The sequence below is a fragment of the Diabrotica virgifera genome, chromosome 3 (assembly GCF_917563875.1).
Source record: "Diabrotica virgifera virgifera chromosome 3, PGI_DIABVI_V3a".
Classification (NCBI taxonomy): domain Eukaryota; kingdom Metazoa; phylum Arthropoda; class Insecta; order Coleoptera; family Chrysomelidae; genus Diabrotica; species Diabrotica virgifera.
The window spans coordinates 244,053,006-244,069,063 of record NC_065445.1 but is presented as its reverse complement, the minus strand read 5'-3'; the positions used below and the strand labels follow the sequence as shown (position 1 = coordinate 244,069,063).

Sequence of the window (16,058 nt, the reverse complement as noted above, 5' to 3'; positions counted from 1 at the left end):
GGAGTAGGTGACTAGCGTCATCTGGCAATTGAAAGGTAAAGTTTTCAATCCTAATAGCAACATTAATAATATTGAAAAATATTAAAAATATTACTAAAAGATTTTTAAATTGAAAACTTATTGGTCCATTTCTCTGGTGACACCTCCAAGACTTCTACAATATGCAAGCCAGATGGATGCTGCAGTGAAGACAAAAGGGAAGGAATTCTACACTATGCAATGCACAATAGGGTGGGCCGAAAAAACTAAAATTATTTTTTTCAAGTCGTAATACCGCGGAAAAGTTGCTAATGTATGAGACTAAAAAGGGGTAAGAATTTAAAAAATATCGGTTTATATCTTCCGTTCGCGCATGAGCCATAAAATTTGCCGAGATTGGTAAAAAACTGATTTTTTGCGATAATTTTTAACAGATTAAATTTAGCGTGGATACGTTTGTAATAGCTCATTTTCTCATTCTTAATAACCATATTAACTAAATTTAACCGTGTTATTAAAATCTCTTATCATTTTCCGTTCGCGCATAAGGCATAAAAATAGCCAAAATGTGACAAAATTGCATATTTCATACACGTTTAATTTTTCGTAATTAAGAGTTTAGTTGAATGAAAATAATACTCACATATACATTTTGTTAAACTTGTATTGAGAACACTTAAAATAAACACACTTTAAACACATCATTTTCAGAAATTTAGTAAGCTATTATTTAAAAATATTGTTTGTGAATATAGAAAAAACCAAATTTTTTTACGAGATGCAAGTTTTCAATTCGACAATATGGTCCAATGTCCACCAGTCCATTGTCCGTCCAGTCCATCTTGTATTATTTTAACATCTTTTTGCTATTACATAGTAGAAGGCACTTTGAACTGTGATTTCTGTGTAAAGTCCGGCATTGCAGACCTTGATATGTCTGAATGCTATGTTGTTCTTATGAAGCCGTCGCCATTCTCGGCTCCGCAAACTTTTCCAGCGGCTTCTGTTACGAGTTTTACACATCGTTCTACTGCCTGTGTATGAACAGGAAATGACTTTAGTATTACATCCCAGTTAGGGGCACAATCACTCTGAATAATTAATGTTATTTCATCATCATTTATACCTTTTAATAATGGAGGAGAAGATAAGTCACAGTCTAACCAATGAATGATTTCTGAATAGTCTCGATATTCAAAATTTAGTTTTGGCGGTTTGAATATTCTAATGTTAGATCTTGTTTTATCTAGCTGTCTAGCTTTCAGAATTCTGCGAAGTTCAAGCTCTCTTATATGTTTTCTGTTATCTTGTGTCATGGCCAACATCAAATGTTCTGGATGGGCGAAAAAAGCATTACACTCAATAACAGAGTCAACAATATTACGCAATTCTTCAGGCAGGTACCTTGTAGTTTGTATTGATTGGTGTACAAGTTTTGGTCCATATGTAAAGCTGTTACTATTTTTTTATACAAAACCACATGGGCATGTATGTTTTCAATATAAATTGAACGATTTCTTTGAGATCAGAAGTTGGATTTTATTCACTTAAGTATATCCTGAGGGTTCGGTTTGCTGTTGTCAACCACCTAGAATGCAAGAAGGGACCAGGATCTCGTATGGACAAATCTTCTTTACAGATCCCTGAATATACTGCAATTGAAATATCAAGCAGATATTGCTGATCCTTGCTTAGTCGACTTCTGTCAATTGTAGGTATCTGGCATTCAATACAATTGAATGCAACTACTGGACGTTTTTCACAGTTAACAAGCTTTTCTCCAATCGGTCCTTTAAGGGATTTTGGTCCCGTTGATTTACCATCTAGGTGCTGGAACAAATGCCAAAATGGGAGCTCATTGAAATGAATGAGGCAAATTGCCCATTGTAACGGTTTCTCTAAATGTACTTCGATGCGACGAATTACGCCACTTTTCAAACCGGTATTTACAGCAGCGCCGTCACATCCAATAACAATTAGTCTATCAAGAGAAATATCACGACTAGACAGATAAGAAACAATACATGTGACAATATGTTCAGAACTTCTGGAGGTTGGAGTAACATGTCCGATATATTCTGAACTAGGTTCTTGAATTAACGAGATGTGCTTTTCTTTCTTCATTCTGCGAAATGGTTTGGAATGAGCTACTTCTATCTTTAAAGTGTCGTCCTTCCTCCCATCAAAGTATAGGCCTTCAAATATGTATTTACGCGACTGAATCACAACACAGCGGGGAAGCTACTTTAAGCTAATACGGCACGTTTTGAACTATTAGGTTCAGAAAAACTTTTAGTACGAAAGATTTAACGTGTATGAAATATGCAAATATTTTACATTTTGGCTATTTTTACGGCTTATACGCGAACGAAAAATGTTAAGGGATTTTAATAACACGGTTAAATTTAGTTAGGATGGTTAATAAGAATGAGAAAATAAGCTATTACAAACGTATCCACGCTAAATTTAATCTGTGAAAAATTATCGCAAAAAATCAGTTTTTTACCAATCTCGGCAAACTTTATGGCTCATGCGTGAACGGAAGATATAAACCGATATTTTTTAAATTCTTACCCCTTTTTAGTCTCATACATTCGCAACTTTTCCGCGGTATTACGACTTGAAAAAAATAATTTTAGTTTTTTCGGCCCACCCTAATGCACAACCCCCGTCTGCAGCTTGGTAAAGTTCCAACGGAAAATGGACCTAGTTACCTATAGGAGTAATACGAATATAAAATAAAAATGTATACCAGTTTTATTCAGTTGCAATGCGAAGGCAAAAAACAATCTTATTTTTCACTTAGAACAGGGAGCGCAGTCCAGCACTCTGAATCGACGATTTTCGACTCTTATTGGAGTCATCATCGGAGAGGCCTAGGCCTGCTACTCTCTACTCGAAGTGACCAACTATGAAAGCTTATCCCCACATTGCAACTGACGTGTATGAAAAATATTCTTAATATTTTTCAATATTATTAATGTTGCTATTAGGATTGAAAACTTTACCTTTCAATTGCCAGATGACCTAATCCATACACGTCAGTTGCAATGTGGGGATAAGCTTTCATGGTTGGTCACTTCGAGTAGAGAGCAGCAGGCCTAGGCCTCTCCGATGATGACTCCAATAAGAGTCGAAAATCGTCGATTCAGGGTGCTGGACTGCGCTCCCTATTCTAAGTAAAAAATAAGATTGTTTTGCCTTCGCATTGCAACTGAATAAAAATGGTATACATTTTTATTTTTATTTTATATTAGTATTACTTCTATAGAGTAACTAGGTCCGTTTTCCGTTGGAACTTTACCAAGCTGCAGACGGGGTCCGTTTTCCGTTGGAACTTTACCAAGCTGCAGACGGGGGTTGTGAATTGCATAGTGTAGAATTCCTTCCCTTTTGTCTTCACTGCAGGCATATTGTAGAAGCCTTGGAGGTGTCACCAGGGAAATGGACCAATAAGTTTTCAATTTAAAAATCTTTTAGTAATATTTTTAATATTTTTCAATATTATTAATGTTGCTATTAGGATTGAAAACTTTACCTTTTTACCTTACATGGATAATTTGAAGTTCGTAATATAATTCCAAAAATGATCTATTGCCGTCATTGGTTAGATAACATGACTAGCATGTTATATATTATGCCAAAATCATAATTTAGAAAGAAAAGTTGACCTGCTTCGGGATTTTTCTCCAAAATTTCCCATTCTTGAAAAATGAGTATATTTATAATACCGGGTGTCCACTTATATTTTCCCTCATTTTAACTGCTTATAACTTCTAAACGGCTCAAGATAGAAATATGCGGTTTTCGCTGAAATGTTTTATTTTAGTAAAAGTTTTGTCTGAATGGATTGAATTTTTTATATCGCTTTCAAATAAGAAAAAAAACGGCGGATTTTTGAAAAAAACGTTGTTGACTTTTTTTTAATGGAACACCCAGTATATTTTTTTGTAAATTGAAAGAAAGGTCATTCACCTATCCAGCGATATAAAGTTTTTCAAAATCGGTTGTCAAATCACTGAGTAATTAATTTTTAAAATGAGGGGTGCAATGTGGAAATCACATACCTAAATAACATAACTGAGCAAAATGATAGTATGTTATGTGATTTCCACATTGGATCTCTTACTCCAGGGAAATAAGGTTTTTGCCGGGACACTTGAGCAGCCAGGTTGCAAATGGATTTTTTGGGTACTATATACCTAATACATTATAAATACAAAAATGCCCGTCACAGTTCGGACGAGAGACTTAGTTATTAACAAATAAGGGCCAAAAATGGCAGTTTTTTCGTTTAAATAGCTACAGTTAAAAATAGAGTAATTATATATATTATTTAGAGTAATCGTATTTTAGTAGATCAGCCAAGGTTTAAAATGGCACTTTTTCAATTTTGGTCCGATTATTTTTTGCTTCGGAAATTGCAATATAAAATTAAAATTTCAAAAATAAAAAATGTGCTATAACTTTTGCGAAAATGGCATTAAGACTTTCATATTGCAAGAAAAGTCGAGTCAAACATTCCATATAACGCACAAAAATTTTTAGGACGATTCGTCAATTAGTTTAAATTTTATTCAATTTGTTTATCGCAAAGAGTTTTTTTTTTCGCAATGTTATTGTTCAGAAAATAATAATAACAGCAATTCTGTGGAAACCGCATACAAGAAGAATAGTTATATTTTCAACGTGTTGAAAAAAATCATTAAAAAGTCGTTTTTATCACTCCGAAAAAAGTTTAGTAAAATAAAGTCATTGTTCGCTTATAAACAATTTGAATAGCTTTGTTAATATTGACTATAGAGTAAATCTACTTTAGGATTTAAAAAGCTGGTATTTTTACACGAATTTTCAGAGAAAAACTTTTTGCCTAGGTTAATTAGGCTCAAAGTTAGTCACCTTTATTATTTAATTCGTACTTACTTCTATATACATCAAATTCTCCTGTAACAGTGTTAGTTACCATACTACTCCGAAACGGCTTGGCCGATTTTTATGAAATTTTACACGTATATCCTATAGGACGGAAAAGAGGTTGTAATCTATTTTTTATACCCATAAGTTATAAGGGGGGTTGCCCCCCTGACATTTTTTTAATTTTTTTAGACAAAATTATCTACTTTAATTTTATATGATATAGAATTAAAAAATACATACAACCCTTAATTTTCACTCTTTTATCACCAACCCCTATTTGTTAACAGCCATCTATAAATTTGCATCTATAAAATTCTCCTGTCATAGTGTTACTTTCCATACTCCTCCGAGACCGCTTGACCGATTTTTATGAAATTATATATGTATATTCGGTAGGTCTTAGAATCGGTCGTAATCTATTTTTCATATCCCTGAGTGATAAGGGAGTTCCCCCTAACATTTTGTAATGTTAGGTGGGGATGTGTGTACATAACGTACTCTATAAGACTACGAGTACACACAAATGAAAAAAATTATGATCAAAATCCATCAACAAGCTCCGGCGATATTAATCGCAGCATATGTTTGCAGAATCAGTTTCATTTTTTCAGTGCACGGATTTTTATAATTCACCTCCACCGACCACGAATTAATTCCGTTCAAACGCCATTTTTAAAACTTTATTAACCCCTCTGTTGAGGTTCACAGTTTACTCAAACTTTTACACATAAACTATATATCTTCAACTTCAAAATAGCTCTAGTTAGTTTGCTTAATTGTTATAAACAAAGTAGCCGTCAATTAAATAAAAAAAGTGGCTAACTCTGACCGTAAATAACCTAGGCGAAAAGTTTTTCTTTTAAAATTCGTATAAAAATACCAGTTTTTTAAATCCCATTGTAATTTAGCCTACAGTCAATATTAACAAAGTTATTCAAATTGTTTATAAGCCAGAAATGACTCTATTTTAGTAAAATGTTTTCTGGGTGATAAAAATGACTTTTTAATGATTTTTTTAAATACGTTGAAAATATGACTATTCTACTTTCATGTTGTTTTCACAGAATTGCTATATCATTATTATTTTCTGAACAATAATATTGCAAAAAAAAGTTTTTTGCGATAAACAAATTGAATAACATTTAAACTAATTGACTAATCGTCTTGAAATTTTTTGTGCATTGTGTGGACTGTTTGACTCAACTTTTCGTGCAATATGAAAGTCTTTAATTCATTTTCGCAAAAGTTATAGCAAATTTTTTATTTTCGAAATTTTAGTTTTATTTTGCAATATCCGTAGCAACAAATGATCGGACCAAAATTCAAACAGCGCTATTTTAAACCTTGGCTCATCTACTAAAAGAAAAATATTATAAATAAGATATTTAATTACCCTATTTTTACCTGTAGCGATTTAAAAGAAAAAACTTCCATTTTTGACCCTTATTTGTTAATAACTAAATTTCTCGTCCAAACTGTGATGGGCATTTTTGTATTTATAATGTATTAGGTATATAGTACCCAAAAAACCCATTTGCAACCTGGCGCTGCTCAAGTGTCCCGAACATGGTATATTTTTGACTTATTTCCCTGGTGTATCTCATTTTAAAAATTAATTGCTCAGTCATTTGGCAACCGATTTTAAAATTTTTTATATCGCTGAATAGGTAAATGACCGTCTTTTCAAGATACAAAAAAATATACTGGGTGTTTTAATAAAAAAAGTCAACAACGTTTTTTTTCAAAAATCCGCCATTTTTTATTTAAAAGCGATATAAAAAATGGTCACTTACCTAAAACTTGAAAAAACGGTCATTTATCTATCCAGTGATATTAAATTTTTTTAAATCGGTTGTCAAATGACTGAGCAATTAATTTTTAAAATGAGAGATGCAATGTGGAAATCACATAACTTGGTTAGTTATGTTATTTAGGTATGTGATATCCACGTTGCACCTCTCATTTTAAAAATTAATTACTCAGTGATTTGACAACCGATTTTGAAAAACTTTATATCGCTAAATAGGTGAATGACCTTTCTTTCAATTTACAAAAGAATATACTGGGTGTTCCATTAAAAAAAAGTCAACAACGTTTTTTAAAAAAATCCGCCATATTTTATTTCGTATTTGAAAGCGATATAAAAAATTCAATCCATTCAGACAAAACTTTTACTAAAATAAAACATTTCAGTGAAAACCGCATATTTTTATCTTGAGCCTTTTAGAAGTTATAGGCAGTTAAAATGGGGGAAAATATAAGTGGACACCCGGTATTATAATATTAAAGCGGCGTCAGCGGTATAAAACGGGATACTATTATTATTACAATACTAATTACTTACTTGTTCCGAAAAAGTGATCTTATTCACGGTATGTCTGATGAAGCCTGCTTTGAGAAGGTGAGAAGCGTATTTTCTGGCGTCCCTCCTCTCTGTGAAACCTTCGACGTGCGTCAATAACCAATCGATCATGTCGGTGCCGATAAATGCATTAGGAATCGTGATCTTCAGCCACATTCTGTCCCTGATTTCCAAACCGCTGTCGGGCCTCTGCATGGCTTGCACCACTTGAGACATCGGAGAGTTGACAGATAGTGGTTCTTCCATGTCTGAAACGTATTTATACTTACATTAAAAGAAAAACAGTTTTTACCAGCATGTAACAAAGGTGTATGTCAAAAGAATAATAATTAAGATATTATCTTAATATAACTAATATTATATTAACTTAATAAGTTATAAAAAATTAATATGCTAATTAAAGTAAACTCAAAAAAAAAATTAAAAAAGGGAACACCCGGGTTTGAACCGAGGACTTCTAGATCTGCAGACGAATGCTCTACCACTGAGCCATATCCGCTGTTGATTAACGTACTTTAGAACGGGATCTAAATGTCATTACATTATTTGCATTTAAAATGGCTTAAAATCCAAAATAAAACTCGATGCATCCATGTAAAAGCTGTTGAATATTGCATTGTCGTCGAGTTCTGAGCTATTCTGAAAATTTCAGATGTCTAGCTAGTCGAAAGAAACAACAAGGCACCACACATTGATAACTTTCCCTTTTGCAATTGTTCAAATTAGGTGTCTTTATAATTATTACAAAATGCAAAAACAACTAAATAATCTTTATAATAACTGGCTTAACAACAGAAAATTAAAACAGTCATTTTATAAGGAACATGAAAGTGAATACATACCAGGACCTATGAGACATTCTCGTTCATTGGCTGGTATTGTACTGGCAATTGATGAGCTGGAGACTGTTGAACTACTAGGTGGCCTTGCTACTGGATCGCCTCGCACTGCAGCTGTGTGTGCCACCCATGCACCTGAACAATAATATACATAATACAGCATTTCCCAATGGCTATATTTTTTTAACTGAATAACTGGGAAAATAAAAATATTAATGAAGTGTGTAAAATTTATTAATTTCTTGCTGAGCACTTTCCGCTTACAAAGTCATCTTCAGACCTATGCCACACTGTAATGTCTATTTTAAGTAATATTTTTTTTATTTAACAAAGGTAAACTTTACGTCCAATGGTTAAGGGGGGTATGGTATGAAATATTTAATTTTTTTATTATTTTAAATAAAAGTGTATACTTGCTTTCAAGAATGCTCTCTGAAAATTTCAGATTGATCGGAGTAAAATTACCAGAGATACAACGTGTTGAATATCCCTGCCTTTGACTCGCTTTGCCGCGGCTTCGCGCCAGCACGCTTGAGCGTAGTGAGAAACGTTAAACAACTGTTCGCCTTCTCTTTTGTAGATTAATCCTCGATTCAAAAAACATATTCCAATGTGCATCACTTTACGATTTGGCAGACAAATAAGAAGATGAAGATGCAGTTGTTAAAACTTTAAACGCATTTTTCTCAAAACTGCTTTTTCAAATGCGATGGACATTGTAACTGAAAAACTACTTGACCGATCTACCTGAAATTTTGCATAGATTTTCTTTAGACATTTCATGAGGTAACAACGTCAAGATATTTTTCGTTTTGTGCTTATTTTTTGGTAAACAATAATAAATCTGTTGATTTTCACAACATTTTTACCAAAAATTTCGAATTTTTGACTTCTGAGTGATACCAAAAATTCAACTCATTAAAAATTAAAAAACTCGACGTTGTTACCTAGTAAAACTCATAAGCTAATTAGAACTGTTTGAATTTTGTGTTTCGTATGATCCAGTGACGAGTTCTGATATCCACCGCAGAATTTTATTTTTTTTTTTGAGCTGCTTGTCAAAATTTGTCACCAATGGCTTATTTTTCAATATTTTGGATTGATTTTATTAAATATTCTTTGAATTGTACTTAATATGTTTGTTAAATTAAAATAAAATAATTCTACCATAGCTTCGAAAAAAATTCACAAAAATGTGCTTGATATGTTGATTTCAAACCATATCCCCCTTAAGTACCACTATAAAGAAAGGGATCCCATGTTTTCTATTGAAAAAAATTGTGAAAGAATTCCTTTTGTAGTTTTTTTGTCCATGTGCTTTCTGAATGTTTTTAACCTTTTTAGAAATTTTTTAAAATTAAAATTTAATTCCGACCAAGTTTGCAGAAAACTACATAAAGAATTTTTTTCTTTTTTCACAACTTTTTTCACTACAAAAAATGGGATCCCTCTCTTTATTGATTTTGGTTAAACTTTGTTAAATTTTCAAAAATTAGTAACTTATTGACTTATAATACACATTTCATTATAACATATCTCTGGAGATGACTTTGTAAACTGAAAGCACTCAGCTAGGATTTAATAAATTTTACACACTTCAAAAATACTTTTCCCAGTCATTCAGTTGTCATAAGTGTGTACAAAACATATCAGTTTTAAAAATAATTTTTTTTAAATACATGAAGAATTTAATATTTTTTATTAAATCCATGATGAAATAACATATGAAGCAAAAATAGATCTTACCAGGGTCTATAGGTCTAACAGGTTCTGTTCTTGGTATTGTAAAGTATCCCTTGGGATTCGGATCCCAACATTTGGCAACTACTAACTTAATGGGTCTAAAACACCAAATAAACATTAAATATTAGTCTAAAGCTGTTGATTGCGACATCTCAATTTTATAAAATATGTTTTTTTTAATATATATTTTATAAATTATATATAATTTTTGCATGTGGTTAAAGTCTACAACAGGTACGAAGGAGCATACTGAGAGCAAGGAAGACAATAACTGGAATTTTTCAAATTGTAGGTATCGTCTACTTACTGACAAGTTCAGATTCCTTTTTCCTCTGGTGAAGAGGGAAAGAAAACAGTGATACAATGAGGCTTCTAAGGTTCCAAGCACGCTTTGGTAGTGGATCGGTTTGGGGATGGCGAAGAATATGTTTTAATCTCACGAATGAATTGATGACTGCTGTTAGATATAGACACAGAATTATAGAACCAATCCTTGTGCCTTTTCCTCGGATAATAAGTGACAAATTCCCTTCTATCGATGATGCTTGTTACCACTCGCGAGAACTTCACGTGGATGCAACGGCGTAACCAGGATGATCCTAAGGGGGGGGGGGGGGGGTTACAACTTCAAAATGGCTCGATTTGTCACAACATATAATGATATATGTATAGAGCTCAATGGGGCGGGGGTTATAACCCCCAAACCCCCCCTGGTTAAGCCTATGCGTGGATGGAGAGAATATCATGGAATAACAAGAATAGAGTAGCCATATTGGTCGCGGGAGATGAATTATATTAACACGTTTAATACGTTTTTACACGTTACAACACTCGTTTAATATGTTTGTGCTGATATTTTGAGACAGATCCAGCATGCGCTCCAATATTAGAAAATCCTTCCAAATAGAATAACAATATGAAGAGACATCAGACATCCTACGCGTTACTGAAATTTGCACAGAAATGAAAACTGAAATGAAAGGTCTCGTACTGCATTCAGTTTTATCTTTCACATACCACTTTTCGTGAGCTGTATATTTTTTACAAAAAAATTGCTTTGAATGGTTTTGAACGGTTTGAATGGTTTTCAATCGTTTGAAATTAAGGTACCTTCAGGAGTGCCACAAGGTTCACATCTTGGACCCCTTCTATTCAATATCAATGTTAATGATATTGCCTCCTGTTTCCACTTTGCTTTTTTCCTAACGTTTGCTGACGATTTAAAATTATATTTGAAAATCGAGAATGATGGTGACTATGAAAAATTACAATCTGACTTGGATCGGTTGAGCTATTGGTGGGATAGCAACGGAATGGAACTTAATGTTAAAAAGTGTCACTTAATGGTTTTTGGTCGAAATAGAACTCCAACAAATCATATCTATACTATTAAGGATTGTCCTTTAGACTCTGTATCTCAGATAAAAGACCTAGGTGTTGTGCTCGATTCCAGCTTATCCTACATCCCCCCCCCCCCCCATATCTCATCTATTGTCTCAAAATCACTTCAACTTTTAGGGCTTATCAAACGTTGTGCAAAAGACTTTCTAAATATTCCATCCATAAAAGTATTGTAATGTTGACTTGTGAGACCTCACCTAGATTACTGTTCATGTGTTTGGTCTCCACACTATAACAACCATATTCTAGCTATTGAGAGATTTCAGTACAAGTTCTTAAGATTTTATTATCAAATTACCAAATTAACTATTCTAATATAGAAAAGTCTCTCAACATAACCTCTCTCCAAATCCGACGCATGCATAAGGACCTCACAATGTTTTATAAAATACTACACTCCAATAATTTTGGTCCTCAACTATTGGAGAAAATTAGCCTCCATGTTCCCAGTAGACAAACGAGGCTAAATCAACCTTTTTACATTAGACCCCATCGCACTAACTACGGACACAGCTCCTTCATGTCCAGAACACCTAGGTTTGCTAACCAATATTCGGAGGGTTTAGATTGTTATAGTTTTCCAAATGAATTTAAAGCTCAGCTTAAAAACTGTATGTGGTAACTTGATATCCTTGTGTTTTGTATATTTTTTGTTAATGTTTGTTATTTATTTAATGTTCCTAGTTTGTATGATTAAAATTTTTTAATTTACTTTAGGTTTAGGTTATAAATCTCCTGTGATTAATGTTTACACTGTATTTTAATTGGGCGATTGCCTGTTGATAAATAAAATAACGAGAAATAATGAATGCTTCAATTGGCGGTCTTGTACAGTATTCCAATTCAGTGATTATAAGAGGAGTTTGTTTTATATTAACTTCTGGCTCCAACCATTTTAAAATCCAGTAATATCGACTTCAACACGGGTGTATGACTTTGACTTTTGGTCTGATGACCCAAAAAGATATTCATAGAAACAATAATTATATGTTCAATGATAATCATTAATAAATTAATACAGGACAGTGTTAAATGTTTCTGTGGATAAATATTTTTTTTTTGTGTGAATTCGATGGCCTGGGCCGAGCCAATTAGCCAGACATTTTGTTATTTTAAAAACAAACAAATAAATAATTTGCAGTCACTTGTTAACAATAAAGAACAAAAAACTTACCCTGGTTTTTGTACAACTTCCCTTAATACTTTTACAGCTTCGTCATTTGACATATTTTCAAAATTTACATCGTTCACCTGTAATATCATATCACCTGGCTCTATCCTACCATCTAAAGCTACTGCCCCCCTAAAAAAATAACAATCCTTAAAAAGTAGATTTATAAGGGATTTGCTTTCATAAATGCTCCAATATAAAAAGTCTGTTTAGTGGGAAGTAAAGAAAAATTTAACAAATGAATGAGTATAATAATTATAATATAATAATGGAAATTGAAAGTGAGGAATGTTAAAAACCATCCAAAAACTTTTTAACAAGGCAGAGGTACAGTTCTAAAATTATAACAGTGCCATTAGTAAGGTTCGCCTTTTGGGCGTGTACCAAGAGATATTCCATGCATATTGAAAAAGATTGTCCGTTCTCATACTACCCATTGCAGAATTCAAACGTAAAAGTTTGCATTTTATTCCCTACCGGCATCTTTAGAATATGTGACCTTGATATTCAATTAAGCACATAACCAGTCTGTTATCTTAGGCTATGTATTTAACACGCTATTATACGGTGTAGAGACCTGGACTCTCAAGCAGAACAACATAAAAAATATTGAAAGTTTCGAGATGTGGTGCTACCGTCGAATGCTGAAGATAAGTTGGGTTGAAAGAGTCACAAACTTTGAAGTAATACGAAGGATAGGAAAATACCCAGATATTTTGTTAACGATAAAACGAAGGAAACTCGAATATTTGAGTCACCTGATGAGAGGACATAAATACGCATTACTTAGTTACTTAGTTACAAAGAATGTCATAGTTGTGGAATTTTAGAGAGTGGTTCATTGGCTGCACCACTAATGAACTCTTTAGGTCAGCTGTAACTAAGGTCAGGACAGCCTTGATGAATTCCAATCTCCGATAGGAGTGGCACAAAAAGAACAGAAGATAACTAGTAATAGTACGACCCTGTCTTGCCAGGTAGTGATACAATTGGCTATTACTGTGGTCCTGAAAATTTCTGTTGGCATTCTTATGACCAACCTGCGTAGTTCTTCCAATTACAAATCTTGATTGACTGACCTCTATTTGATTATTATGAGGACAATTCCAAAACATTCGTCTCTTGTAACGGTCACAGCAGCATTGGGCATGGTCCATTTGTAAGCCCATCGGAAACTTAGATCTTAGGTGGGGCATTGTATCACGGACATACACCTATCATATGGACTAGGCCCCTAAGGACCTGGCCTTCAGCGTTTCTGGGGCCTAAGCTATTTCAGGCTCCCAGATCTGGTAGAATCAGCAGTTTCTAAAAATTTGAGGTCATTGTGCCATTCCAAACGTCTAATCCTTTAGTAACCTTGTGGCCTCATAGAAAATGCTTTAACTCTCTTTGGTACTGAGTACCTAGGTTAACAGATTACTTGATTCATTGTCGACATTCATTTCACTCGCTTTAACTCTGTTTAAGGGGAAACTCCTTCATTTATCTCGTTTGCATAAAGACCTAACCCAGAATCTGCCACTTCTGGTAGACCAGTGTCGGGCATTTCCAGATAACATGTGAGGAGGTTTCCTCCTCCTTATCACATAGAATTAAATCAGTTAACAGGAAAACAAGAAATGCTGACACTGAAACATCTACAATGTTGAAAAAAATTGAAAACAGATTGTTTTTAATAAAATTGAATTTTAAGTTTAATAAAACTGAACTAACCCTTTCATTATAGATCCGACATATATACCACCATCTCCCCCTTTATTGCTCTGGCCCACTATAGATATACCAAGGAAATTCACTGTATCCATATTTAGAGTAACTGTAATTATATTTAAGGACATGGTAGAATCTGTTATACTTGAGTAAGAACTTGTTCTGGACATTGGCTACAAATAAAATATTTTATTATATTTCCACAACCAAAAGAGTATAGTAAAAGAATACCTGTAACCGCTGTTTCCGTCGCCTTTGAGGTCTTTTTCTACTTGCCACATGTAACCTACTAACACTGGAACATTCTGATAGGACAGTATGCCTTCCTGTGGTTTCCGACTGAAAACTGGTTGTTTCCAAATCTGAACTAAGCACAGATGCAGATTCATATACTCTGAAAAAGTAAAGACATAAAGACACGTCGATTTTAATTCTGTTTGATCCACCCAAACTTTATAGAAGAATAATTTTAATTAATGGATATAATTTACCTTGGAAGATGTCCGTTAATACGAGATGAGTATTTGTGATGTCTTCTACCCTGTCTTGAGCTTATAATACTTTCTGTATCAGTACAAACTGAGTCTGCTATCGCAGGAGGTAACCTAGATTCTGATTGGTGTGTCACACTGTCTGTACATTGAGAACCGCCATCTGATTGATTTGAGCCTTCGGCTGAAACCAACTGAACAAAAAATCAAATTTAACCTTGTATTACACAATAAATAATTGTTTGAAAAACACGTGTTAAACAAAAGAACTTACCCAACTAACTACTCGTCCATTAAAACATGGCAAATTTGCTGAATCTTCAATGATCTCTTCTTTTACGACACTGAAATAAAATACAAACAAATTTAGATGATACATTTTAAGTTTGAAGCATGTTCAATGTAAAGTATAGGTAATTGTTGCATTCAAAACATTTTTTTGTACACCCATGACTGCTAAAGCATGCCGCAATAGAAAATGTATTTATTGAGTTAATTCACGGTTAACAGTTCTTTGCATTGAAACCCTATTACGATGAATTTTGCTTGAGTTCTAAAATTACCACTTTTTGACAAATATTCAACCACCAAAGACCAAGGAAGCAATTAGCAAAGTACCTCATTCCTTGCATGGATTTTGGTCTCTTCGCAAAAAAAGTAAGAAATTACATCTTGATAATTTTGAAAATAATGGCATAAAATTGTATTGAACCAAGATGTTTTATTTTTTGATACTCAAATCCATATTGTTATTACATTTATTGAAAAGCCATTCAATTGATATAACCTTCTCAAGATGTTTCATTTCTTGATATGAAGGCTGTCGAGTGTTTTGACACTTTCTGTTATAAACACTTATGAGTCATGAAAAAACAAAAGCAAGTCACTATCAGAAGTGCAAAATCATTAATACATATTATGTTAACCCCTTCGTGCCGGACCGTCATTCGGCAAGTCGGCTCCTGTATACGGATTCGAGCGCTTACCGAGCGGCTTCGCGCGGTCGTTTAAAATACAGTATCACACTACAACTAATTAAAGTTAATGTAATAATAACACTTATTTTAGAAATAAAACTATTTTTAAAATAAAAATGTATTCGCGGTGTGCAAGTACTTGGAAGGGAAACGAGAAACGACCGTGCGCGAGTCGCGGAGAAATATTGCAACTATCTTAAATAATTCATATTGTCAATTGAAATTGTCAAATTGACGTATATTTCATACCTTCTGTCATTGAAGCAGAAAAATTATATATTGCTCCACAATATTGATATGATATGCAATTATTATATAAAGGTAAATTTAATTAATTGTATTTTGCTTGCAGTACTGCATTTTAATAACTAATTTTATTTACTACATACAATTGTTTACGTTTGCATAACATAACCTGCATCTTATTTTTTCTTCTTATTATTTTTTTGGACTATGGCCTTGACA

The 16,058-nt window shown here is 33.3% G+C and overlaps 1 protein-coding gene across 7 annotated transcripts in view; it reads right to left on the bottom strand.

Moving 5' to 3' along the window:
* The window catches only part of LOC114328266 (segment polarity protein dishevelled homolog DVL-3), a 119,411-nt gene that overhangs the window by 78,345 nt on the left and 25,008 nt on the right, over window positions 1-16,058 (bottom strand). For 6 of the 7 annotated variants that reach the window (XR_007697308.1, XR_007697309.1, XR_003652141.2 and 3 more), the window contains exons 2-9: window positions 14,891-14,960; window positions 14,617-14,810; window positions 14,357-14,519; window positions 14,129-14,298; window positions 12,416-12,544; window positions 9,844-9,938; window positions 8,101-8,232; window positions 7,241-7,506 (exon numbers count right to left, since the gene is read on the bottom strand). Coding sequence is in view for 2 of the 7 variants with exons in the window: in XM_028277077.2 (XP_028132878.1) it covers window positions 7,241-7,506; window positions 8,101-8,232; window positions 9,844-9,938; window positions 12,416-12,544; window positions 14,129-14,298; window positions 14,357-14,519; window positions 14,617-14,810; window positions 14,891-14,960 (1,219 nt within the window). In the remaining 5 variants the exon portion in view is untranslated. Of the gene's footprint in view, window positions 1-7,240; window positions 7,507-8,100; window positions 8,233-9,843; window positions 9,939-12,415; window positions 12,545-14,128; window positions 14,299-14,356; window positions 14,520-14,616; window positions 14,811-14,890; window positions 14,961-15,234; window positions 15,344-16,058 lie in introns of those variants that run through there. The other variant, XR_007697310.1, reaches the window with a different exon arrangement.